At 38.1% G+C, this 27,385-nt stretch overlaps 1 protein-coding gene across 3 annotated transcripts in view; it reads left to right on the top strand.

Moving 5' to 3' along the window:
• DLC1 (DLC1 Rho GTPase activating protein) overlaps positions 1-27,385 on the top strand; it is a 236,988-nt gene that overhangs the window by 44,036 nt on the left and 165,567 nt on the right. For all 3 annotated transcript variants that reach the window (XM_054823299.1, XM_054823298.1, XM_054823297.1), the window contains exons 3-4: positions 16,566-16,715; positions 19,363-19,503. In XM_054823299.1, the coding sequence (XP_054679274.1) occupies positions 16,566-16,715; positions 19,363-19,503 (291 nt within the window). The remainder of the gene's footprint in view (positions 1-16,565; positions 16,716-19,362; positions 19,504-27,385) is intronic.

The raw sequence follows: 27,385 nt of genomic DNA, 5'->3' as shown, positions 1-27,385 counted from the left end.
ACTATGAGGTCAGACAAGGTTGCTCAGGGCTTTATCCAGCTGGGTCCTGAAAACCTCCAAGGATGGAGCCTGTGCAGCTTCTGTGGGTGACCTGCTCCACTGCTGAACTGTCCAAGGGACACTATCCTGATCATTTCTTGGTTCAACTTAAGTCCTTTGCCTATCTTCTTACCCCTGTGCACCTTTGGGAAAGCGCTACCTCCATCCTCATCAGTTCTGGGGGCTGAGGCCTTGCAGCATGAGGTGTGGGCTTTGGGTCAACCTGTACCCATGGGGAGCAGCGGTGCAGGAGAGGACTGCAGCAATGGCTGGGGAGTGGTTGCTGCCTGACAGTCCCACAGTCTGCAAGAAAAGATCGGCTGTACCCCAAGTGTTCCTGACAATTGGTCATCTCACCTACTTGTTGTTAGCTTGCTGAGGGCTGCTTACTGACCGCAGGTCTCAGCTGCCAGTGGTTTTCACCTCACAAATGCTGGTAGGCGAAATGGCTTTAGCTGACATTTATTTGCTGTCACAACAGAAAAATGTCCTGAGCATGCTGTGCCTTTCCGTTCCTAGAGATGCAAATTTTACATTGGTTTCACCTGTAGTGAAGGCAGAGGGGTTTGCAAGTTGCTCCTTAAAGTCCGAAAGAGACTTGAGAAGAGATGTGAGAAAGGCCAGAGATGGAAGAAACCAGTCCCTGCCATCGCAGTGTGGAGGGGAAGGAATGAACTAGAGACTAGGGGGAACATAATTGCACCTCCAAGGACAAAAAAAAGTCTGTCATGGAGACCAAAAAGTGGCAAAAATAAGAATTAATGAGTTCAAGGTAAAGAAAGATTGTGATTCCACATTAGAATGAGGTTTTTAGTGCTAAGGAAGGTAGCACTGGAATAAAACCTTTGCTTGGGGCGGTTTTAGAGGTTTGTAAGAGGAGCTGGAGAACCATCCGTCATGTATGACAGTCCTGTCGTTGAGAGGGAGACAGATGACATGACATGTCAAGATCTCATCCAGTTGTATTTTTTATGATTCTATGACTTTCTATTGTTAGCTCCTTCATAGCATATATAAATGTGTAATATTTAATACTGTGTAATATCTAAAGCAGTTAGTGCTGATGGTTTCAGATTAAAGTAGTCACTACACTTGAGAAGTCGAACTTGCTGTTGACAAAGCAGTATATGCTTAAAAACAAGTATACGAAATGCATTCATTTAAATGTTTATGGAAAATTGCCTTAGTAGCAGTTATGCAGTGCAACTTTGGGCATACTTCTAAGGATTTAGGATAGAAATGCTAAAGGAAAATGAGTATTTAAAGTGAATGACAGAAAAATCTAAGCAGCAAACTTTTTTAGGGGAGAATGAATTAAAGGTTTCAAAAAGGTAGCTGCAGAAGAATGAGGCTTTCTGAATAACTTTGTCTTTTGATTGAGTGTTACATGGGTTATGTCCTTTGATATGAATGGATAGTCAACCATAAAGGCTAGTTTACAGGCCAGTGCGTGTGTCTGAGCAAACCCTCAATGCTGTGCACTGTGCACAGATCAATCCCATTAAGCAACATTTAATAGCTAGAATAATTCCAGTACGCATAAACATATTTCAAAGGCATACATGAAATAGCTGAATATATTATACAGAAAAGCAGAATTCCATGTCTGAACCACAAACTTTTACAAAATTCCAGTCAACCACTTACCACATGGTCAGCCACTTAGCTTTGATGAATTTCAGACAACAATATACAGAAGACAGATGCTATTAAAGGGTGTCTGAGGTAAACAAGTTTTTTGGGGTAGTTTTTACCCAATTTGGGCTATTATCAGCTCTGCAGAACACATCTCGTAATTGCTGCAGAATTTCAGAGAAGCTGACATGACTGCAGCATCTTGGCTATTTAATCCAGGAAATATGTTAGTTGTAAAATATGCTGTGTGCCATATAAAGGGTGATTGAGCTTCCTTTGATTCTGTAATTTCTCAAAACCTCTGATTGCCATTTATTACTACTTGCTACTACTTCAAAGTGAAAGAGAGAGCGTGCTCTGTGAAGACATTCCGAGCTATCTAGAATCTTTCTTCATGTGGCTGAAAAGAAATAACAGTTCTCTTGATCCACATTTCTGCTCCCCACATATTTGATCTTAATTCCAGTTTGGGGGCCTTGATTTGCTTGTGACTAGGCTTCTGTGTGGTTAAGCTAAGAAGTCTGATATGAACATCTCATTTTGTAACCCTTTTGTTGAAACACTTTTGCTGAGACAAGTACTGAAAACTCAAGGGTGTTGGGTTTTAACCCAAACCTGAACTCTAACTTTGGTTCGGTCTTATTCACAAATACAAATTTTATCCTCGTTCAAGATCAAGATTTTTACCACCACCTCCTCAGTCACCAGTAGCAGTTCTTATGAATATCAATGTGCTGTGGTCTGTGATACAAAACTACCCTTAGTTTAAACCTTACTGTGCAGAAGTAATTTAATAAGAAAGTAATTGTCACTGGGACAATCCAATTTTCACATGGGAAAGAATGAGCTCTCTTCCAAGAAAACAAGGCACTTAAACTCCTTTCACTGAATATAAAAAATTAGCAATGGATTTTCTCATGCTATCATGTTCTCCTACAAACTTGTGACATAAAAAAATATCTCTGGCATTTCATCAGCTGCATAGATTGGCAAAGCTTAGAAGGATACATGGGTGAATTGAGGGGCAGGACACAGCAGTTGGCTGCTCTTTTTTTGACAATACACCTCTCTTTCAGACCCTCACCAACTAAGTTACAAATGTGCAGACTCCTTTAAGTTCTTTGTAGTGGCATCCTGAAGAAAAACATTTGAGAAGCCCCCCAGACCCTACATCATCTGTAAAATCAGCATAACCTGACCTGTAAAAACAAGGTTACAGTTATGTGGTCACTTTGCACAAACATAAATCCAGGCTTTTGCAAAGAAAGAAAGAAAAAAAAAAAATCAGTACAGCTTTTTGTCCTGCCTTTGTTTGGTCTTCCTTGGCCAGTGCTGACGTTTGCATGGCTACACCGAGAACCAGACTAGGGAACTGACCCTGCTCAGCACTGCCCCTTTCCCATGGACCATGTTCAGCTGGATGCCCACTGGCTCCCTACTGGAAACTAGTGCTGGCACAAGGGGACGTGAGGAGCGGTCTGGAAGAGTAGATGAGGGAACAGCAACTTGTAGTAGAACTGTGAATTTGGGGAAAATTAAAGTAACCATGACCTACATCAGATCACGATTTAGATCCTGTTTTTTAAAACTAAGTTTGGAGGGCAACTGTAAACAGAAAAAAGTACAAAGTTACTAAATGACTGAGTTCTGATCACACTTGAATCTTGAAATACTAAACTGTTATTAATATCGTGTAAGGTGTATGAATATTTTAAGTCATTGACTACTGTATGGTTTAGTAGTAGATTTACTATACAATAGTGAACATCCATGGAGTTTGTCTTGTATTGAAAGAAATCTTTGCAAGAAAGAGCAGTCTACGTAATCCATGGACAGCTTTAGTCAAAAAGCTCAGCTAATTGCAAGAGGCAAAATCAAGTGCACTTACATAGCTAACGATCAGTCTTCAGGTAGTAAATATAGAGAAGCTATGCAGAATACTTGGATTTACAGCAAAGCACCAGTCTTCCAGCAGTATGGCGGGCAAAACTGGGAGGCAAGCAAGTAGATCTTTGAGCTTGGGACTTTCAAATAATGTTTGACTACAACTTTTTCCGAACATTGTCCTTTATTGTATGAAAGAGACACTGGTCTCCCTAATCGAGCTCTTGTTCTCAGAGATGCGTGTGCTATAAATACCATCACTGTTACAATGATTTTTTTTTTTTGGGGGGGGGGATTATATTGATTAAGCCCTGCAGCAAAAAGGTCATTCGGCTTTACAAATGTTTTTCCCTACATACTGACAACTAAATCAATCCTGTCATGCAAGTCACATACAAACATAAGGAGCATTCTGAGAATCTGTTCCAGTGTTTTTGTTGCAGAGAACATACTGCCTGTAAAAGAAACAGTGCTATTTTGAAGTTCACTGTTTCTAAACAAATTCAGTCTTATTAGAGAAGAGTTTAAATTCTCAGCTTCCCTCCTCTGTTTGTCACGAAACATCTGCACAAGAAAAATATGACACTGCTACAACTTCTGGAAGTTTGCAACAGCCTTCATCATCCATTGCTACATCGGCCACAACAGTAAGCCTAAGAAAATCTTTAAAGAATTCTTTCAGGTCACTTGTATGACTTTAAAAATCTTCAGTTAGTGCATTTTTTTTTCTGATGAAATGAACCAGAAGTAACATCAAAATATTTAAAAGAGATTTCCAAATAGCTTTGCGTGGAAGGGTTGTCTATGCAGGACAGAATATTAATAGTGCCAGAAAGTTTTGTATATTGCCAAACTTCTATGAAGTTTGCTCTTCTACATTTGCAGAAAATAACTCCGCTTTTACATTTTTGTTGTTTTCTGTTCCACAAAAGTGTCCTGTTTGGATTAACATTAATAATTCCCGCTCTGCTAGCCATTGCCTTACCTTTTTAATACCATTTTTATCCAAGTGGTACATATTTGTTCTTTTTTCTACAAGCCTTATTATCTGATCTGCAATGCTGCACTTAGTGCTGCTGAATAGCACAACACAGAGGGGAAGAAAAAAAAACAACAACCGCACAACAAATTATATCTTCCTTTTTACCCTTCTTGACAATAGGACTGTAACCAGGTCTTGTCATATCACTCATAGAGCACCCCACATCACATCGCCTCACCTCTTTCAACCTGCATTCTTAAACCTCTTAATTTAATAGGTTAGCATTTTAACCATCTAAGACAGACAGCTCTATTTCTCACCTGGAAGAAGTTGGAGAGTGATTTATGGGGTTTGATTCTCATGTGATGCTGTGATACTTTCCTCACTGCACAAACGAAGTAGGTCCATTCTACAGTAGAGCAGATTAACTGGTGACTCATTTAACATAGGTCTTACACATCTGGTTTCACACTTTTTGTGCCTTGATGCTCTGTATCCTTTCAGGCACGGAGTTGCTTGGACGCCCTGAGATTCACTATGGTTGGTATATACCTGTCTATATCATATAGCTTTCCGTACAAGAACTTGAACTCCTCTCCACATTGAATCCCCCACCTCATTCTTTCTACCATCAACTCTGAAGTTCCTTTTTTTTTTTTTTTTTGCGACCTCTTTACAGAGGTGTAGCCTAGTCATGCTTAAGGGTACAGGGGAGGAAAATACTCTTTGTTAAATGCACCCTATCCCAGCTTTCCTTGATTCCCTTTCTCTTCTAATGGCCTCCTACAGACATGAGAGGGATTGGAAACTGTGTTTGGCAGACAAGCCTAGTGACTCTCTCATGTAAATTGCTAACTTGAGCAAGATTACCAAAACCAGAATGATAAATGCAGATTCTTCTGACTCTAGCTAGATATCTAAATAAATGACCAAATTCTCAGAAGCTGTAAGCACTGGGCTGATTTCAGTATGTTGCAGGCTATTACAAAATGTTCCTACATTTTGTCATTCAATATCTAAAAATTCTCAGGCAACTCTTGGTAATAAGCCAATCCAATCTTTTTTTTTTTTTTTAATTAGTCTCCCCAGGTAAACTTGAAACACTTACTTCTGCATTTAGAAAAGAATGCCAAATTTAAACCTATCATCAACGTACAAAGTCTTTTCACTGCACAAATCACAGTGCATGCATATGTGTGTGTGTGTTTATGTGACTTGTAAATACATAGAAATATAAATAAACCCACAGGACTCAAAAGAGTAATATAAAACTAAAGTAAAAGGCAGAAGCAGTTAAATATTTATATTTTTACCCAAAAAAAACCCCAGATGAATGATAACTTGGATGTCTTCAAGCTAAGCCCTCATGGCAAGATTTGCAAGGTTAAATAACCAGCTAAACCTGCTCCCCTCATATGAGGATTTGTTATAATTTTTGCATAACAGCACATTTCTTCCATAATGTCTCCTAGCTTTTCACAAACATTTCACTTGCAAAGAAAAGCAAACATGGGAAATATTCTGCAACTGGTTAACTGGACTTGAAATAGCTGGTGGAGACTCTTCTCCCCAAAAATAATAGGCAAATTGATTAAGGTGTTATTAGCAAGGGGATCGTGCTGTGTTTTGCTTTTTTTTAATAATATGCAGTTTTTTCATTTGTTGACATTGCAATCATGTTTGTGAACAGATACCTTATCTAAAAAGATTGAGTTGACAGTGCAACCCATATTCTTAAAACTCTTCATTTACTGGGGTAGCATGATAACCATCATCTAAGACAAGCACTTCTGTTTCTCACCTGGGAGACATTAGAGTGTACAGTGGTTTGTGGGGTTTAATTCTCAGGTTTTAATTCCCATATCTGTCTTAGACCTGACTGAAAGTCTATTTGAATTGTGGGAAGAATCCCTTTAATTTCAGGAGGCCGCTCAGTGCTACTATTGCAATATCTTCTGGTATTGTGGGGCAGAGCATCACTAATAGACTTCACATAGGTGGTTTCTATGTTTTCATTGGTAAGCTGGAGGACAAACTAGGTTTTATATTCATTCCTCTTCCCCCATCCTCTTTGCACTGTCTTCAGTGCAGTGTAAAACTGAAAGTATTTGGTTTTCCTTCCATCTGTAAACAATTCCTTACTTCCAGGTTTAAAATGCGTTAGATGATGTCTTCAGAGAAAAGCTTTTTTCCCCATAAGTACAGTCAAGGATAACAGCGGATGGCCCAGAGAGGTTGCGCATTCTCTATCCTCGGGGGTTTCTGTAACCTGACTGAATCAAGCCCTGAACAGCTTGATCTGATCTCACAGCTGGTTCTACTCAAGAAGAAGGTTGGACTAGAGACCTCAGAAGTCTTATCCAACCAATTAACCAATAATAAGCCTTATTTTGTTCTGTCCATGTACCTATTCTTTGTCTCTTTCAGACCTTAAGACTGACAAAGGGTGAAGAAAATGAGGAATGGGGATCGCAGGTGGAGAAAATGGTTTAAGCAAAGGTCCTAAACGCCACACTGGTTCTCACTATAATATCATTTGTGTCTTCTTTAAAAAACATATTGCAAGATGTGTTAAAAACTGTCATACAATGGTTGAGGTTGGAAGACACTTCTTGAGATTTGTCTAGTCCAAGCAGAGTCAGAACAGGTTGTCAAGACTGTGTCCAGTCAGATTTTTAATATCTCCATGATGGAGACTCCACAACCTCTCTGAGCAACCTATTCCACTGCTCAGTCACCCTCACAGTAAAAGTTTTTTCTTAGGTCTAAATGGAATTTCTTGTATCTTGGTTTGTTCCCATTGCCTTTTGTCCTGTGTCTGGGTACCACTAAGAACCACCTGGCTCTACCTTCTTACATATTCATCGGATAGATTCCTCCTGAGCCTTCTCTTCTCCAGGCTAAACAGTTCCAGCTTTCTCAGCCTCTCCTCATATGAAATGTGCTCTGAACCTTTAATCATCTTCACTGGACTTGCTCCAGTCTGTCCATGTCGCTCTTGTACTGGGGAGTCCAGGACTGGACCCAGTGCTGAACCTAGATGCATCTCACCAGGGCTGAATAGAGAGGAAGAGGGTCCTCCCCTTGTCCTGCTGACAACGTTGTTCCTAGTACAGTCCAGATACTGTTGGGGGTTTTTTGCCATGAGGTTACATTGCTGTCTCATAATTATCCTCACCTTTGTGTTTCCGGAAGTGTCTCATGTCTTAAGGAGGAACAATTCACAAGTTATGAAATATACTAATGGGCCAAATATGAAATCTCTTGTGTCTCATATATTCAGTTATATTTTCCTAAGTCTGAATTTTCTTTTGAGATTGGGGTGTCCTAAGTGTTTGTGCCACATCAGGTATCCAGACACATGTAATTTTCATTCTTGAGCACTTCCAAATTGGATAAGAGTGAACAGTTAAGAGTCCAAAAAACTTGTCACAGTTCGAATATTGATGTCCAAATGATCAGTTTTATTGCCCAGATAAATTAATTTCTAACATTGTGCAAATTGAAGTCCTCAGAAAATGTTTGCATTTTTAACTGTGTTATACAGATAATAAACTTGATATAACATTTTTAAATATTATAAAATACAAGGAATAATAATAGATAAATTCAAAGAGAGTCAATGAATTGTGATCAATTTGCTTACGTTGTCTCACATGCTGTTCCTTTCAGATGATACAGTTTGCAGTTTGGACTTTCCACAGTCTCACAGAAATGATTCTTAATTCATTTGATTTCAACAGATATGAGGACCCCTGTGAGTGATCATTGGCATCAATTCTTCTCTCTTGATTTACTTTGAATATGTAGTTTGAGAAATCAAAAAATCTGAAAATTAGGCTTAAACAAAATCAAAAGACCAGAATGGATCTCCTGAAGGGTAAACTCTCCCTCTGATTTAACTGCAAAACTAAAACAAAACAAACCATAACAGCTCCCTTTACACTAATCTATAAAGTAGGCATATAAAAAATAAGTAGACAAATAGCTTTACTTATTGTGTATTTGTAAGACACACACCAACAACAGACACATATCCAAGCTAAATTTCATCATGTCACTGGTGATGATTTAATTTCTGATTATGAAAATAGAGTCAATATTTTGCCTTGTTTGACTCTGATTTATAGCACAATAGGAAAGCAATAAGAAGTCCATTCAAGTATTTTCTTGTTGATTTTGCACAAAATTACTAGATCTGAGGTAGTTTTGCAATAATATAAAAAAATGCAGCATCAATCATCTTTCACTCACATTCTATTTAATCACAGTTCTATTTAATCATAGTATTTTTCCAGTCTGATAATTACTGCTGAGACTACTGTCATAATATTCTCCACAAAGCAGAAGTGTTTCCCCTCATAGCAAACAGAAATGGGGTACAGTAAAGGTACAAAATTTGATTTTGCTTACTTTGTAAGTCATAGCCATATAATTATCGTCATAGAAGGTGACTTTTTAGAGTAAGTATAATGCTAGTTTACAAAATATGAAGAAGGAGGAAAACAGAAAGTCACTGAATATTGTTTATGCTGCAAAGAGCATGATTAATTACTTTATGTTTTAACTATCTTTTTTTCCACCTCATGAAGACAGATTATGTTCATGTTGTGCTCTGTTCCTCTATAGGATTTGATTTTGGCAAATTTTCATAGCCGTAATCCTGACATGATCCTAAATCAGGAGAGATTACTGGGAGTTGGGTGTCATCAGACTGGCTACTGTAAACAAGTGTAACTCCAAAGACAGAGATCTGTAGTTTATCAAATTATATTTGGAGTATAAGATAATTATCTTCCACATTGGATGAGAGATACTATTTAGAGTTGTTAATTTTAGGGTTGGGTTTGCTTCTCTCTGTTACCTGAACCAGCACCACCAATTATTGTTTTCATTAGTATTGCAGGAAAATTTATATAATGTTAATGCAGTAATGACAGTTCAAGAAGTTTGTTTTCTATTAATATCTACCCATGGTGATATGACATTATCTAGAAAGCGACCCTGATTGACTTAATTTCTTACTGCAGAGCTGTTGTGTTTCAAGAGCAACCACTTAATGACTAACTACCACCTGGAGACCCTGCTAAGTTAACACAGCCATGTAATAATGATTCCTTGGATTGTTTTGTCCCAAGGTTTTGAAGCGATATTCCATTTCATCAATAGTGAATTGCTAAATTTCATTATTAAAATAACATCTCTACTAGATAGTTTACTTGGCCAACATGAAACATGGAAAACTACAATCAAAACTGCCTGAACTAAAATAGAGTACAGCCTACAGGTTGAGTATGTGTTTAGGCAAAAACATCTGTAGAAAGGAAGTTACTAAAGAGGAATGCTTTTGTTTAGATTAATTTAGCTTTTAACGTGAAAGATGGCAAGTTTCTGCAGTGGAAATTAGGTTAAATTCAGGAGACCTTCCCTGTGAATAGCACATGAGTTTTAAAGATCTTGTGAAAAGTCAAGGAAATTGAGAAGTTTTACCTCACTTCTAGTCCTGAAATCTTCTAGTACCTGGAATTGTCAGTTTGAGTATATTTGGATTTTATGCTCTCTGTCATTTTCCAACAGATTTTTCTCTTTTCCCTAGCGAGTGCAGCACCATCCCTGCAAGCACTAAGCTCCATAGAAGGAGACATATTTTTTGTCTGGAAGTATAAAAAGCATGTGTTTTGTTCAGAGAATATGTTATTCAGAGGCTGACTTTCTGATGTAATTACATTTATTACATTTCTCTTAAGGATACAGTAGTGAAAATCGCCATTACTACATTATATAACAATCAAGTGCCTCTGAAATCTTTTGCAAACATAACTCATTTGTGGGTTGAACAGGAGTTAAAAAGTGCTTATAAACCAGTATTATGGAATACTTAATATTTGGAAAAATTGAGTCAGCTATCTAAAGTTCTTGTAATAAGAAATAGAAGAAAAGCTACTTTCCCCAAAATATGCATGAATGTGTAGGGATATCTGCATGCATGAGCATGTCTCCTCACCCGTGCATGTGTATACTAGTGCATGCTTATGTTATTTGTTCCATTTTCAGTCTGTTTTAAATATTAGTTCAAAATATGATTTATGATAGTAACCTTAGTGATCTTTGCTGGTGTCTAGGCCTTGTGTCTTATGTCAAAAAGGAATGGAGTGCTTTAGTGTTCTCCACCTGCAATTCCTCCAATGCGATGAAGAACAGGACTCTAATATGGTACTGTAGAGTGTAAAATCTAGTGAAAGAAAAAATTCTTGCCTATTTTTCACAGTTTGTGAACTGTACACTGCAATGTAGAAGGATGAAAATTACACATCTGATTTATACGCCTACTAGTAAAAATCAACATATAATTCCAAAATAACATACATTGCATTATTCTTTGTGTTCGTTTTCAGATGAAAACCTTCACAGTATAAAATCAGTGATTTAATAACTTTCTATTTTTCAGAAAGGATATTATTTAGCAAGGAAAGTCAAGAATGAGTAATTTAATGCCATCTGAAATACATAGCATTAATACAAGATCTTAAGTCAGTCCAGATGGCTGCAGATCAAGAATACCAGACAAAACTCAGCCAACTCTTTTCATAAAAGATCCCTTTCTTTTGTGGGTAATCAAGCTTGCCTTGCTGGTTGTGCAGTACGCTTGCCTCTAAAAACCAAAGCCTCTTTTGCAAAGAAATTTTGAGCACCTTGACACAGGAGTGTCAGGGAGGAGCGAGGCTGGTGATGCCCTGATGGCCCTAAGAGGGGGCTCCTTGGAGCGGGGTGTCCTCTCCCCTTATTGACCACAGGGGACCCCACTGGCCCTGATGGGGGTGTCTGCTCTGGTCTGGAAAGCAGCGGATGCTCTGAAAAGGAGCCCTGGCAGGGAAGGTGGGAGTGATTCAATCCCCCTGAGGGTATTAAGAGAGAGCACAAAGTTAATTTTGTGTACCGGCTACTTCTGTACAAAGTTTTTGCTGTGAAAATTAAAATGTTTTAAGAGTACATGCTTCTTTTCAAAAGGTACCCTTTGCTTCAGCTCTACTCAGCTGAAAGAGGTATGTGGGACAAGGGGCTACAATAGGAAGAAAAGTGTGCGTGTGACGTAAAACTGTGGCTACAGGAGAAAGGGAAAAATACACGCAGAGAAATAAAGGGCTTGAGAGAGAGAAAGTGAAGGGTACCTGCTTCAACTGTTTTCCTATGCCCTGATAAGACAAAATGAATGTATTAAATCCAAACTGAAGTAGTGTTGTACTCCTTGACTGGTTTATTTTGTTTAAGTAGGTTAAAATCATCGTAACATCCTGATAATATGGGTGTAAAACTGTTGCAACCATAAAGAAAAAGGAGGAGGTACTTTTTAGAAATACTCTGATTAATGCTGCCTTTGTACAGTGTTTGCTGTTTATCCGTCAAATGTTTGAAATCAAAAACATAACATTATGCGCAAAGAACATTATATTCGGGAACTGCCGGATGTTCTCAATGCAGAGTGCTATAGCAACATCATGGTAATAACCTCAGTTTCTAAATGCAGGCAGAAAGCAGCATGGTAGTAAAAAGACAAACAAGTACTTGAAGACAAGGAGTACATAGGGGGAAAAAATAGTGTTATTCTTTTCAATAACAATTTAAGCTCCAAAATGACAAAAGTGTCTAAAAAAGTGGCTGAATCTCATCTGTAACCATGTCCTCCAAAATGTTTTCATTTTATTAACATTGTGTGCTGATGATAGCAACAGGGCCTGTGAACCATTTTCCCTGTAAAAACATTCAGATTTCTTTTAATATGGCCTTAACTTTGGGGTTTTAGTACTTAATTTAGGAGTAATTCAAGCATCCTTCATTCTGGGAACAGCTACAATGCTTTCTGATCTAAACACATGAATATATTTAAATTTAACTAGCTCCTTTATCACACCAGTGAGGATACAAATTAAAAGAAATATTGTTTTTTCCAGTTCATGACCCAAAGTATTTCCTCTTTGTGTGGAGACATGTTAAAAATAAAATCTCCAGACAAATAACATCTCATGTTTGACCTACTCTATATCTTTGTGATATGCTCCTGAATTGCCCGATGCAAATGCCTAAAGGCAGAAATTAAGGTTGTAAGGGCAAGCACCTTCTAATGCCTGAGTTTTGACGTCATAATGGTAAAGGTAGGATTTTTGTATAATTCTATAAATGTAATTTATATTAGTTCATTCTAATTTGGAAGGTAACTAGCTATAAGTGGGGAAAAATGTGAGAGACTGGATGCAAAGGAAATACTGTGTTTTGAAAAGATAATAAATGAATTGCTAATATCTTGCTGGCTTTAGATCATATCACACTTCACTAATAAAATCTCAGAATATACACACAAGGGAGATACAAAAAAGACAAATAGGCCATAAAGCTCTTGGAAATTTATTAGATAATATCTAGGCTTAAATTGTCTAAACATAAATTAATCTTATAATAATATTTATTTAGTGTGTTGTATTGAATTTCCAACTCAAGATTAGCCTTTTTTATTTGCACATTTTAAAATTTTAGTATAATGCTTAGGCTTTCACGTACACAATTTAATAGTGCCCTGGCCAAACAGAAGGTGATTACTGTGTTATTCAGTAACTTGTAAAATTAGAAACTATAGCTAAAATGTTAAAGCTTCTCATGACAAGGTTGATGTCAACAGCAGTCAGAACCACAAACCATTGCTAGGACTTCTGAACAGAACAGCTAGATTCCATACTAATAATATTATTGTTTTCTGAAAGAAGCGTTTGCCTGCAAAGTCAGCTCCTTGTGCCAAGTCTGAATATCACTTTAAGCAATATTTTGCCACTTCTTCATTTCAGCAGATTCTTCTCCAGCATTCTCAATCTGCTACATGCAGAGCAAGTTTGGTGGGTTGATGCCAGGTGCCCGCCAAAGCTGCGCTATCACTGCCCTCCTCAGCTGCACAGGGGAGGGAAAATATAACAAAAGGCCCCTGGGTCGAGATAAGGACAGGGAGAGATCACTCACCAATTGCCATCATGGGCAAAACAGACTCGACTTGGGGAAAATTAATTTAATTTATTGCTAATTAAATCAGAGTGGAATAATGAGAAATAAAAAACCAAATCTTAAAACACCTCCCCCCACCTCTCCCTTCTTCCTGAGCTCAACTTCACTCCTGATTTCTCTCCCTCCTCCCCCTACAAGCAGCACAGGGGGACAGGGAATGGGGGTTACGGTCAGTTCATCACACGTTGTCTCTGCCGCTCCTTCCTCCTCAGGGGGAGGACTCCTCACACTCTGCCCCTGCTCCACTGTGGGGTCTCTCCCATGGGAGTACAGTCCTCCATGAACTTCTCCAACGTGAGTCCTTCCCACGGGCTGCAGTTCTTCACCAACTGCTCCAGTGTGGGTCCCTCTCACTGGGTGCAGACCTTCAGGAGCAGACTGCTCCAGCATGGGTCCCCCATGGGGTCACAAGTCCTGCCAGCAAACCTGCTCCGGCCTGGGCTCCTCTCTCCATGGGGCTACAGGTTCTGCCAGGAGCCCGCTCCACCGTGGGCTTTCCAGGGGTCACAGCCCCCTTTGGGTGCATCCACCTGCTCCAGCGTGGAGTCCTCCACGGGCTGCAGGTGAATATCTGCTCCACCATCATCCTCCATGGGCTGCAGGGGGACAGCCTGCCTCACCATGGTCTTCTCCACGGGCTGCAGGGGAATCCCTGCTCTGGCACCTCCTTCTTCATTGACATGGGCGTCTGCAGAGCTGTTCCTCTCACATATTCTCACTGCACTCTCTGGCTGCAATTGCTCTTGGTGGGGTTTTTTCCCCTTCTTAGCTATGTTATCCCAGAGGCACTACCACCATCACTGATGGGCTCAGCCTTGGCCAGCAGCAGATCCGTCTTGGAGCCGGCTGGCATTGGCTCTGTTGGACATGGGGGAAGCTTCTAGCAGCTTCTCACAGAAGCCACCCCTGTAGTCCCCCCACTACGAAAACCTTGCCATGCAAACCCAATACAATACTTTTCTGGCAGGATATGTCAAACAATTTTTTTGGGGGAAAATACCAATATTTTTTTTTCTTCATGTAAAATATCTCTTATCTCTCTATTCTGAAAAAAAAACCCCACAAAAGATACAAACTAAAAAATCCCACAGTCACCACCACCTGTTTTGTTGTAGTGTGGCAATTAACTTCTGGATTTTAAGTCAAGTGTAAATTTTAGGTGGATTAGCCTTTCCTGTGCTCTATTTCCAAGCAAAACTAATATGAATAAATACAGTTAGGGGACTGTATAGGAGGCTAGTTTTGGTAGTAGCACTGACCCCCTCTGGATGGGTAAACTGGCTACATCTTCCCACCATGGCAAACGTAGCCCCGTGCCACAAAGGAGGTCATGTCTGCTTTGTTAGCAGACCCTTATTTGCTCCATTGGGCTTTCTGCACCCATGCAGATTACATGAAATAATTGTTCTGACACTTGCAAACTTCAGGCATCAATTTAACATCAGTTAAAATGAAGATGCATGGAGTTTCAATGAATCATTTGGGACACTGTGTTTTCAGTTTTAAAGAAAGTTAAACTTAATCCCTTTCACTGATTGCTGCGTTGTTTGAAGTAGTATTCTCTCAGGGTCATTCTAAACTCAGTTCAGGTTCATCAGGAGGTCCTGCAAATTCATCAGCTTTTTCAGCAAACCAATCCAAATATCGGGTTGTAACAAGAAATGAAATACACGTTTTTCCTGGGTTTGGCCTTTGCTATGGACATTGTTCATAACTCTGCAAAGGACTGACAGATTTGTATTTCTGCTTTTCTGAGATTTAGTTAACTAACCTTCGGTCACCTCTGTCTTCACATAAAGACCATGTAGACCATATTTTACATGACTATTTCATCTACACATTTCCTCTAATTCTAGCAAGAATCATTTAATGTTTTGCAATGTCTTTGAAGCAGTCTATAAAAAGCCACTAATAGAATCCCAACTACCTAGAGAAGTCGCTATGTAGCCTGAAAAACAGTTTTATGACTATCAAAAAAGGCTGATTTGGGCATCTATATTACCTACTTCTCGGGTATAATGAAGTAATTACAACATCTTTGTTTTCATTTCTTGAAAAGGATTTATAAAAAAAAAAATATTATTTTAAGTGAATTAATGGAACTTCCTATTGTGAAAATCCATACAGGAACCAATGGGGGTTTTCGTATTCCTGAATTTTGAGGCAGGCTAGCTGGGTAACTGTTGCATTAACTCTCTGTATAAAGGGGAAAGAGATGAAGAAATTCCTTGAGAGCATTATTTAGTCCATCTAACTGAAGATCTTGCTTTGAGTTGCTTTTTTGAGGACCTTCTCTGTCTCCATTTGGAGATGGAATATAGGGAAATAAGCCACATAAACTAGGTGTTTAAAGTTTTGATGTGAATGCCCCTCATACTTCTCTCTTTCCAGTCAGAAAATCTATGATGCTGTGTTTATTATAATGTTAACATATCTCATGTTTATCGAGAATTTCCAACCAAGACAGAAATCTCTGCCAAGAATTGACAAAATATAGTTACGCTGATGAGTTCTGCAAGGAAAAGTAGTTGTGGTTATCCTCAGCTGGAGAATGGCTTCTTTGAACTTCCTTCTCTCCCATTTTAATCGTACATTAACCTTCATAATTTGTATTTGTACGATCACATTAATTAACTTGGGGTGACTATTTGGAGGAGTGTTCGGAATCAGTAGCTCTTTAAAGAGTATGGGTATCAAGGAAATGGTAATGATGCGTTTGTACCAAACAATTGTGATTTATAAAAAATTTAATTGCTATAATGGGTGTATATTAAATATTAATATAAAATGTTTTCCAACAGTACGTCAATGCTCAGTGAATTGATTATACAAAAAAGTATTTTTCCCAAAGAAGAAATTTTTCTGCTTATTATTCAATATACTTTCATGCCAAATTAGGAAACAAAGCTTCCTTAATTTGAGCTTATTCTTTTCAAGCAATGCTGTTTCAGATTTAGCAACTGTATGTTCTGTTCCTTAGGAAATAACAGAAGATCGGGATCGATCACGACTGGATTCAATGGTGCTGTTAATTATGAAACTGGACCAGCTTGATCAGGATATCGAAAATGCTCTCAGTGCAGGCTCTTCCCCATCCAGCACCCCAACGTACAAACGGAGGCATATACCTGTAAGCCAGTTTGCTTAATGTTTCTTATTATTCTCAGAAGAATCTGGTTTTACTTCACTTTTTTTTTTTTTCTTTCAGTCCTCACATTTATCAGCTCCTTGGTTCCAGAACTAAAGCTCTTTTTGTAAAGAATTTGTCGTGTATTTTTGCTTGTATATACATATGTTTTGAAGGCAGTAATAGAGGCATCCATTACTTCCTTTTGGCATCATTTTATAAATGAGAGCTTCAGAGCTCCCAGATGAAAGAAAGGGAGATCAACAAGATTCAGAAAATGTCTGGCTCTTTAATTATCACTTACTGTAAATGCAGTGTCAGCACAGAGTCAGGATCACACCAGTCTTAGAGCATGTGTGTATGTGTCATTTGACATAAAATAGTTAGAACTAAAAGTAAGTCTGAGCTACAGGTCTTGTTTTTCTATTGTTGGGAAGGTCCATGAAATTTTTGGCAGACACACGCTTATGAAATCCTCTTAATTCAAAATAAGATTCTGGGCAGAACTTTATTTAAATTTCTTTAATTATTTCCTTTGATTATTTTATTTATTTAAATGAGAGAATTCCTTGCTGAGAGTAGTCTGAAGGGAGACGAGACAGCTCACAAACATGATTGATGTGTTCTTTTTTTCTGAAAAATGTTTACACGTGTAACTGTGAAGAACATGAAATGGCTGACCCAAGGTGTTCTCGTGCAGGCTTCCTGTTAATTTCACCCACATGTGCTGCAGCTGTTTTTCAATTTAAGAAACCTGAGAAATACTGCCCCAAGATCTCTAGGCTAATGTTCAGGTCATTTGTTTTTGTTAGTGGTATTTTCTGTTTAAATAATGAGGAGGTTTTCCTATTAAAGCCAGACTTCATTGCTGTATAGTCAAGTCAGTCGTCTGTAGGTGAGAAAAGCTCTCTTTAAGTTTCTGTAGGTTTGGTCAGCTGAAGATTATATAATGTGTCATTTTTAAAGGACATAACATAATTACATTTTTAATAGTTAAACGTTCCCCCCCTGAATATTAATGTTCTCGCAGTATCTCCTTGAGTACTGCTGGGAAAGGAAAGCTGAAATACGATGTTAACATCTGTTCTCCATATCTTGCCAATGAGTGCCAGCATTTTAGCTAATTTCTTGCAGCAGTAAAGGGGGCTGGGGCAATCTGTATAAGTAAGCCTGCATGATAATCAGAGGTGGTACCTGCTTCCATGCTGCGAAGCAGCTCTCCAGAAAGACAGCTTGCATCAAGTATGGTATATATGCTATTTCTATACACTGATTTTCTAGGAATTTCTGAGCCTTTGAGTATTACGAATCAGAAGATCAAAAGATTTGGTTTTCAGGACACTTGTGCATTGTGTTCAGTTTCATATTGATTTTATAGTAACAAAGCATTTGAACGTGATGCAAAAACGTGGGTTAATGGGGCAGAGTTCTGCACTGTGGCAGCATGGCTCTGCTAAGCATGATCACCTAAGAGTAGCTGCACGCAAGCTGACTTCTACAGAGGCATCTCCATGGCTCTGATGCCTCCCCAGCGCTTCATGTCGCAGAGAGCTCACTGGCAGGAAATATCTGACTCGAATGCATGGTCCTACCTAGAGTGCAGCTTTGTCTCTAATTTCTTAGCCCTTGTCAGGAGCCATCACATTTGCGTACTTGGTGTAGAGGCACTTGTCTAATTGGCAGCTTCGGTTTGGCAGACCAGAGACTTAACTGGAATTAATGAATCAAAGGGTTGCCATTTCTTTCCAGTTCAGGAGTAGAAACCCTGAGATGCTTCTCCCCCATGTTTCACCTATTCTAGGAACTTGGTATTAGGAAAATGAGGTTTTGTCTGCACAGAGTTGGTTGGGGTTAATAGTTCAGGCTTTTTTCTGCGTCCTGTGTAGCTATATCCATGCAGGCTGCATCTTGGCTAATAATCCTGACAGTATATGGCTGGTTCTACACATAGCCAGGTCTTTGCCAGATATGTGTCACAATTTATCTGCAAGCAGTATAATCCCCTGCCCTCACTCTACGCAGTAAATCAAGCACGCATGATATTTTTACTTCCTCAAAAATAAAACATACTATATTTCTTCTTCTTTTTATTCTTAAAAAAGGAATGTAATCAGTGTCATTAAATGTAAGGGCATTTTAACCAGAAATTGCATTTGGTTGGTAAGTGTCTTCTGATTCAAAAAAAAAAAAAAACCAAACTAGGGAGCTGTACCTCTGAATTGTATAAACTGCTGGATAGTGATGTCATTTCAGCTGTGTAATGGTTTACAGATGTTCAGTGAGCTTGCAATGCTGCCGGAGACAGAAGGTGGGAGCACACAGGAAATACTGAACATCAGAGAAAAATGTCAGACTTCTGCAGCCTCAAACTGATTATTCTTACCTTGCATTCTAACATTTAGGGGAATTATAGCTTTGATGTTAGTGGTGATTTATAATTTCAGAACAGCAGCTATAGCAAACCACCACGTTGAAAAGGACAGCAAATGAATGTGTAGGTAATTGATAAGAATAAGGCAAATTACTCTTATACACGGATTTACATGTACATATTTCAGTGAACCTATCTAAATATTCCATTATTTAGAAGAACTAGATCTTTGTTTCATATTCACATTTACTAAAGAGACTTGCAACACTTTTTTTACAGGATGTTGAATCTGGTTCTGAAAGCGGAGTGGATGTCGCTTCAGTAAGTCACTCACAAACAAACTTGTCTCCTAACATCCATGCTCCTGACCTAGCATCTCCCTGTTCGGTAGCCAGCTCTGGAGCGAAACCGAAGGCTGGGGTGAGTACAAAGATTACATTTTCTTAACATCATTCATGATATCTGGTTGGAAGTGAAATAAAGATATTTTATGCTATTCACTACATGGACTGTACGCAGTATGTGTGTGACACTGAAAAAAAAAAGACTAATAATACAGGTTGTCTTAAGGTATCATTTGAGTGGCAAACAATCCTAGAAGTTTCATGTTTCGAAACACACTATTATCAGCTGATGATTATAACAAGCTGAGGTTTTATGTGAGAAAATAAATTAATGGCACTATTCCATTTCACCTTGGAAGATACGGTTTCCTGGAGTGGTATTACTTGGAACATTTCCTAAGTCACATGGAGGATGCAGCCAGAGAAAAAGATGGTTCAGTCATGTAGCCTGATTTATGATGCCCAAACCCAATCATCCTAGGCCTCTTGAGAAGCTAAACTGCCGTGTACTGCAAGCAGAGGTATTACCCTCCTGAAGGAGAATGTCATTCTGAGGCCAAACTTGGCGAGCGGTTTCACACGCCGAGGATCGGAGGGAAGCCTCTGAGCAGGCAGACACTTTCCTGCAGGCGCCGGTGCACACGGGGTGGTGAAGAAGGGCAGCTCTGAGAGCTCAGAGATGGCAAGGAGCTCTCATTAAGCTGTTAAAAAAAATGTTAACAGCAATGTACCTAAAATGACGTTTTCCTTATTAGGCAGTACACAGGCAAGTTCCAGGTTCCATTTCCACCATTTCAGTGAAATGCTTGAGAGCAGCCGGTGGGCTGCTTGTACATACTCTTTCTGTACCTATTCGATGCATGTTACTGTATGTTATGCCACTGACTTTTGGGAGACCGATTTCTCAAGCAGTTTGCTACATAGTTTACTCCTCAGATCGGAGGCAATGGAGCTCTCATCCTTCTGTATCCATTTGTAGATACAGGAGCATGATCCTTTCTTTCGCCATTGTCCATCTACTGAAGAATCCTTCTTCACAATGCTTTAGCCATCAGCATGTGCAGAAAAGCTTGGATGTCCTAGAAACTCCTGACATACTTTCTGTTCCCTCTTGCACTTGCTGTTTCCACTCCCTCATGAAGCAGAGGAATCTAGGCTCTTCTAAACTTTGCCTAGGCTGAAAAGTCTTAGCATAACTCCTGCTCCATCTGTTCACAAATTCAACTGCTGCTGCTAACCAGACCAGCAGAAAATCTGGGATAAAATATTAAAATATAAAGTGTGGTTAGCATAAATATATATGTTTACGACAAGTTTATAAAAAGTAAAATGGAGGCCAACTGTCACTGCACTGCAATAATAGCAAGTTAACTAATGCCTTCGATTGAGGCAGTAACAAAAGTTCTAATAAACATTTACATTTAAGATTGTTCACTTGTACAAAAATAAATTCACTTGTAATTTATCATCAGTGCATAACTATAGCAAATAGAGAGCTCTGCACTCTGTCATTGCGTACAATGCAGCGCAAATTCTCAAATAAGTACATACGTTATGCTAGAAGGTGATATCCCATTTTGCCAGATCCTGAGAAGAGCACAGACACTCTCTAAGGTATTAAACATCCCTTTTAAATTTAGGTTTCTCTACTAATATTTGGGGAACTCTTAACACCTGGCTTTGCAGAAGTGTGGGTCACTACTTTTGGAGTTGGATATTATGCGTTAATTCACCTTTAATAAGTATTTATTTGACTTTTGCTGTGATGGATGTATCATGCTGAACATATCTGTGAATATTGCTTTATTATGTAGTTTCTAGTGTATGTGATTTTGTAGAGATCCTTTTTTTTTTTTTTTACTTTGTAGAGTAACTGTGAATATTCAAAAAATCTCTACTGATATGTGGGTTGTAGAACTACAATCCAAAGTCACCTTTTGTTAACCTTTTTGAAAAGTGAAGCTAAATTTCCTCCAAACTCAACTCTCCTAAAGTTTTGCATGCTGCAACTCACCACATTCTGTGGTGGGATTTGGGGGTGGGCGCTTTTTAGTACGTATATTCAGATAAAGACCATATTTTCATTTTTATCGTAGTAGGTTTGATGAGTACAAAAACGTGGATCGTTTTTGCTCAAGTGTAGATCTCCTGCGACCTGGGAAAAACACGAACCTCTCAGATACATTCTATTCCTTTTGGCTTTGGGCTTTCAGATTGTTTTGACTGTCTGCCCTTCTGATCCACAAACTGAGTGCTGATGTGTGCTGTGGCTTCAAATGTTCAAAATTTCAGCTGCCTCCCTACTTTACTCGAAAGCATAACTTTTCTTGGAACAAACACACTAGGAGAAAATAACCCTTTGTTCTTACCCTTGTATATCTCTAGCCCAGTTGTTCATGTGGCCTGCATGGCCAGGTGGTCTGCTGCTCAGTGCTTGACTGCCATCCATACTAGCAGAAAAAAAAGTTCCCCTATTCTTCTCATCGTGTTTAGCTTTGGACTCGACTCAGGATGAATTTTTAAAAAGGGCATATTTATTGGCACATCCTTGAAACACTGCCCAGAAAAGACATCAGGGATGTCTCTGTACAGATGATTTCTGTGTAGAGATCACCTGTGAAAATCCTCAAAGTGTGGTGTTCTATCTATAAGGGACACTGTTGTCATAGTTTTTTTGGGGGGCGGTTGTTTGGGTTTTTTGTTTGGTTGGTTTGGTTTTGGTTTGTTTTTTCTCAGAGTAGCTGGTGTAGGAATAGTTTTATTCTGCACTGGAAACTCAGCAAGCTGCTTTTTAATGGTAATGGACTGTTTCAAAGCTTTAACTTCCTTTTGGTGTTTGCAACAGCAGATCTTCAAGGATTCCAGATGCTTAGTCTCCAAGGACAACTTATTTTGTTGTGTTTATTAATAGTATGTAAACAAGAGTATAACTGCAATTAGCTACATTATGGAATGATATGTGGTATTTTAAAATAAACTATAGCAAGCTGTTGACTGCATCAAAAGCAGATCATGCAATTAAAACACGGCATCATGTGCAGACTTGGGGGGGTGGGACATACGGGTTCAAATCTAGTCTCTGATAAAGAACTTGGAAAAGATATTAACTACACAAGACATTTTCTTACAGATAGGAAATTTGTGTATAGACAAACTATGTCCATTCAAGTTAATTCAGCTTCATATGAATTTAAAAATACAGGCCAACTGTCCCTTACTTAAAATATCTAACAATGTCACAATATGCTGGGATATCCATAAGCAGAATTTGATTTGATAATCCTAGTGGAAATGGTTTATGGAAAAGCAGGACATTTTAAATTTTCATGGGAAGTTTTTATGAACTATTAAACAAGCTTTTCAGTAGCAGACGTATTCAGAATTGTATTTAAAATTCAGTATCAATTATAATTTTCTTTGCCAATTAATAGTAGATATTCTTTTACACAAAATTAGGTGTGGGTGTGTATTTACATACAGAAGTTATTTAACATTTCATAAAAAATCACTTATGGATAATCAAATGTATTCTCGTCGGTGTGAACACATGTACAGTACACGTGTATATATTAGCATACACGTGCATGTATACACACACAAAGTACTCCTTCATGAATATACAGGCATGACAAAGAAGAGCAGGATTGTCCCCAGAGCATTATAGAAAGGTATTTCTACAGAAAGGTTTTTCTATGATTCTGCAGGGTGTAGGATGAAAGCCTTTGCTATGCAGATGTACATGGTGTTTGGGGCTTATGAGAAGTATACAGTTGAATAATCTTCATCCTGAATTTAGGAATCTGCCACCCTTATATAACATGGTCAGGGTAAAATAGCATAATGTGATCGATAGAGTATTTGGTCCACGGTATAACAACTAACTCAAAACGTACGTGTTTGGGGAAGGCGCACAAATGGGCAGTCCTTGTGAAATAAGGATTCACAGGATTGAACAGGTACGTTTCCTACATAATTTAGGATTGGACAGTAAGAAATGTTTTGGGCATTTTTATATTACTTATGTTTACAGAGTAAAGAATGTTCATGCTTCTGTAACTAGCACATCTCTATGTTCTGGGTTTTATTCATCAGTCTCGAAAATAGACAATGATTTTTTTAATATTAACACTTGAATATACACACTTGGCAAGAATTAATCACATGGCAGTTGAAATTAGCTTAAAAAAATAAAATTAAATCAACAGGCCTTTGCCCATGTAGTCATGAGAAACACTGGAAAATGGGAGTGTCTGATCTGGATTTGGAAAACAAGGAATGTAAATATCCTATATGCCATTGCCTTCTACAAACTGATGCCACACATCTGGTCACTTATAACACTGTTCAACAATAAAGACTAGAAACTATTTATTTTTACATTTGGCTTGATTATTATAAAAACAATATGTGGCTACAGAATTTAAAATGTATTTTAATAACAAAAGATAAGTTACAATAGCCTTCTCCAGCATCCAGTTAAAAGCTAAATAGTTAAGGAAAGCTTGAATCAATTATCATTGTCTTTTTTTTTCCCCCCCCTAAATATAAAAAGTTGGCTAAAGGACAATAGCAACTAAGGCCTAAACGTTATGGCCAAATTTTTGTCCTTGAACATCTGCTCTGCAAAGCCTATCTATTTTCTGTTCAGGTGAAAAAAACCAGCCGTGATTATTTTCTACTGCTTTTCTTGGCAGTGCTATCCCTCTTGCTTCGACAGTGTCCAACTCAGCCTTAATCATGCTGTGCAAAGGTAATCAGAAATCTATTATCACCAGAATAGCTGGTACCTAGGAGAAGATTGTTTTTCAGATAGGCTGTAATGACTCATTTAAAATGCATTCATTTCTCAAAGTGATTTTAGGCACCAGTTATGCCTGCAAGTACAAAATGACGTCGTCTGGCTATGCACTAGAATGGGATTCAGGTGCAGCTCCTGATTTCAGTGGAGCCCTGGGTGAGCTCAGGAGCCCACTTTCACAAATCTTGTTACTGAATCGGGACAAAGGGTTGTATTAATTAATTAATCAGTTTTGCCAAGTATTCATTTGTATGTACTAAAATAATTTAGCCTTTCACACGTGCTTTTGATTATATTTTAAAATTTCAGATGTTTAGAGAAAGCCAAGTCATTCTGTGAAGAATAATTTATAGAGTTGTAGATTAAGAAATAGAGTTCAAGTTTCTTACTGCTTTACTACACTGCTTTTAACTTATGAAATAAAGCTAAAATTTATGGTAAGTACAAGGAAGCTTTTATTTCAGAATCAAATATTCATAAAGAATCAGGGCACCAACTGTTTGAAAAGTTTGTATTTTGCACTGCATTGTTTTACGGTAAATTCAATGAACTATGAGGTGTGCAAACACACACAGAATACGTCAATGAATTTGTGCAGACAAATTTTTCACAGTGGGTCATGCCACTTGAAAGGTGATAGATTTTGGTCTCGCTGAATAATACCTTCATATTTACTTATTTATTAAAGTCCTCATATCACTTTTCTGAATTTTGCTGATATTATGATGTTCCTTGAATTCTTATTTTACTCATTCAGGCAAAACTGGAAGTTATTTTGGTAAGCATTCAGGAAAAAGAGTCTTACTACACAACATTAATTAAAATATCATTTCTTTAAAACTGAAGAATTTTTACAAATAGAAGATGAGAAAAGACTTCAGGATCTGACCATGTTGATTAAGTTAGTATTGCCTTTCATATCTATGTTTTAAAAAAAGGGTTTTAGAAGACAGAGTAAGACAATGAATTACGAAAGCAAATTTTAACACAATTACATTTTCATTTGAATTCTAACAGCCTGTTATTTCACCCTACAAAAAGTTATGATGTCTTTGACAGCGCTGCTCTGGTCCGGGTCAGTCTCTTTTTCCATCCCTCGGTATTGATTCCTGAGTGACCAAAGTGTATGGAAATTCACAGTGCAATAACAGGTTTGCCATTTTATATATCTGCAGTATGACCCAGGAAATACACGTATTCAGCTGTCCACTTTTGTCTTTTGTTTCCAAATTTTGATCCCAACACAATATTGGGACTCTAACTAAATACCTAGCTTGTGAAGTGCTAAGCATGAAAACTTCTGAGTCTTTCCAAGACAACAAGTTGTACGTCTACATTTCTGTCTCTCAGCACGTTTATAGCAGCTATGCTTATACAGTTTTTTTCCTCATGTCTTCCTCCTTTCTGTAGAGTTGCTGACACTGTCTTCAACACCGTATCAGTCTGGTTATGTATGATAACCGTTTTTTATAAACGGAAGCAAAAGTTTATGACTTCTTCAGCAGTAACATTGCTATTTGTACTATTTCTAATGTTAAGTACATTTTTTCACTTTATGCTGCCATCTGCTGCCTTGCTTTTGTAAATGAAGGGCACTGGGCAGGCGACATCACGCATTTGCACTGCGTCAGGCAGATGTGCTGATTAAAACATTTCATAATTGAACATACAGATTTTTCATCTTTAAAAAAAGAGAAAAACAAAAAAAAAGAAAATGCTTTTCATCTTGTACAGATGCATTCCAAATATTTATAAGGTATGATATACTAAAGCTTGACATTTTTCTGTGGGAATGAAGTTTTAATGGGAATTATAGTGAATGGGGATACTTTTAGAAATGCTAAAGAATTTCCACTTAGTCCTAAAAAGAATTGATTTTACAATAACGGAGGAAAAATTCAGCTCTTAATGGATTTAAGATGTTTGGAAGTTTTTTAGTTCAATCCCTTGAACTGTAAGTTTCACATGAGGAATTCCTCATTTTATATTCACACATGCAATAATGTATTTGTACATTAAGTGCTGGTATTCAAAAAAACCATGTCCCGTTTTCAGCCAGCTACATAATTACTGACACAACATAATATCACAACTGCATGTGTCCCGCCATAGGAGGCGGTTCAAGAGCATTATATTAGAGTGCTATGGTTCCTCCTGGCATGTTGCTTATTGCTTCAAGTGGACCCAACTGGGAGGAAAAAATACTGAACTTTGCACAGCCTCCCTGGAAGATATTCTCTGTTTGTTTTGCAAAATACAGAGTGGTTTTCATTCTTCTCATTTTATTCAAGCCTCTTGTGTTTGACAGTAGGAAACTTCTTGTTCTCTGTAAGAAAAATTCACATTAAACTAATAGTCACACCTGAAGTTGCCAGTGTTCAAGTAGTTCAGTAGAAAAATGTGAGCAAGGGTGTATTTATATTTAAAGGTACCATGCTTAAATGTGTTACAGTCTAATGTGTTATGGTTATGTCCACCTATAATCTAACAGGCTAAGAGGTCAAAAATCTTCAAGATCAGCTGAGACCTTTGAACACATCTTGCATCTTTTCTGCATGAGCAAAAAAAGCTGAGGGAATTATCATTTCTGGTCACTTACAGGAATGTTACTGTGGTAGGGAATCTAAAAACTGCAGTCCGGGCTCTCTGACATCCTGTTTGCATTTGGGTCTGGGCAGGACGATTCCCAAACCCCTCAGAAAGGAGGGGTCACTCATTCTTTGCACAACTATTTCTTCACTGCAAGTGTCAGAGTTACTGACACTTGGAATCAAATCCGTTATGTTCTTGCACATCAGCATTGCGTTTATTAGTACTGCCATATCTGTTTGAGAAATGGAAACTGAAATCTATGACTGGATGAATTTTATTGTGTTGCTCTCAGGACCAATATCCTTTTATGTAGCTTAAATTTAAATACTCAAGGCTTAATAGCAGGAAATAATTTATGTTGTTGTTAAATGACCATGAGCAGATGCAGAGAAAAAGAGCTTTCCAGGTTGTCTAAGAACAAATCGTATGAACGTTAATCATGTGAATCATACAAGGTCATACAATTTAAAATTTCAGCCTCAGTTTAGTTTGTTTCTTTAAACCTCATTCTGCAATCAGTTAAATGCATTTCCTCACAGGTGTGAATCTGTTTAAATCAACAAGACTG

The sequence above is a fragment of the Grus americana genome, chromosome 4 (genome assembly GCF_028858705.1).
Source record: "Grus americana isolate bGruAme1 chromosome 4, bGruAme1.mat, whole genome shotgun sequence".
Classification (NCBI taxonomy): domain Eukaryota; kingdom Metazoa; phylum Chordata; class Aves; order Gruiformes; family Gruidae; genus Grus; species Grus americana.
The sequence above is the reverse complement of the archived record's forward strand: the minus strand, read 5'-3'. Positions and strand labels throughout refer to the sequence as shown.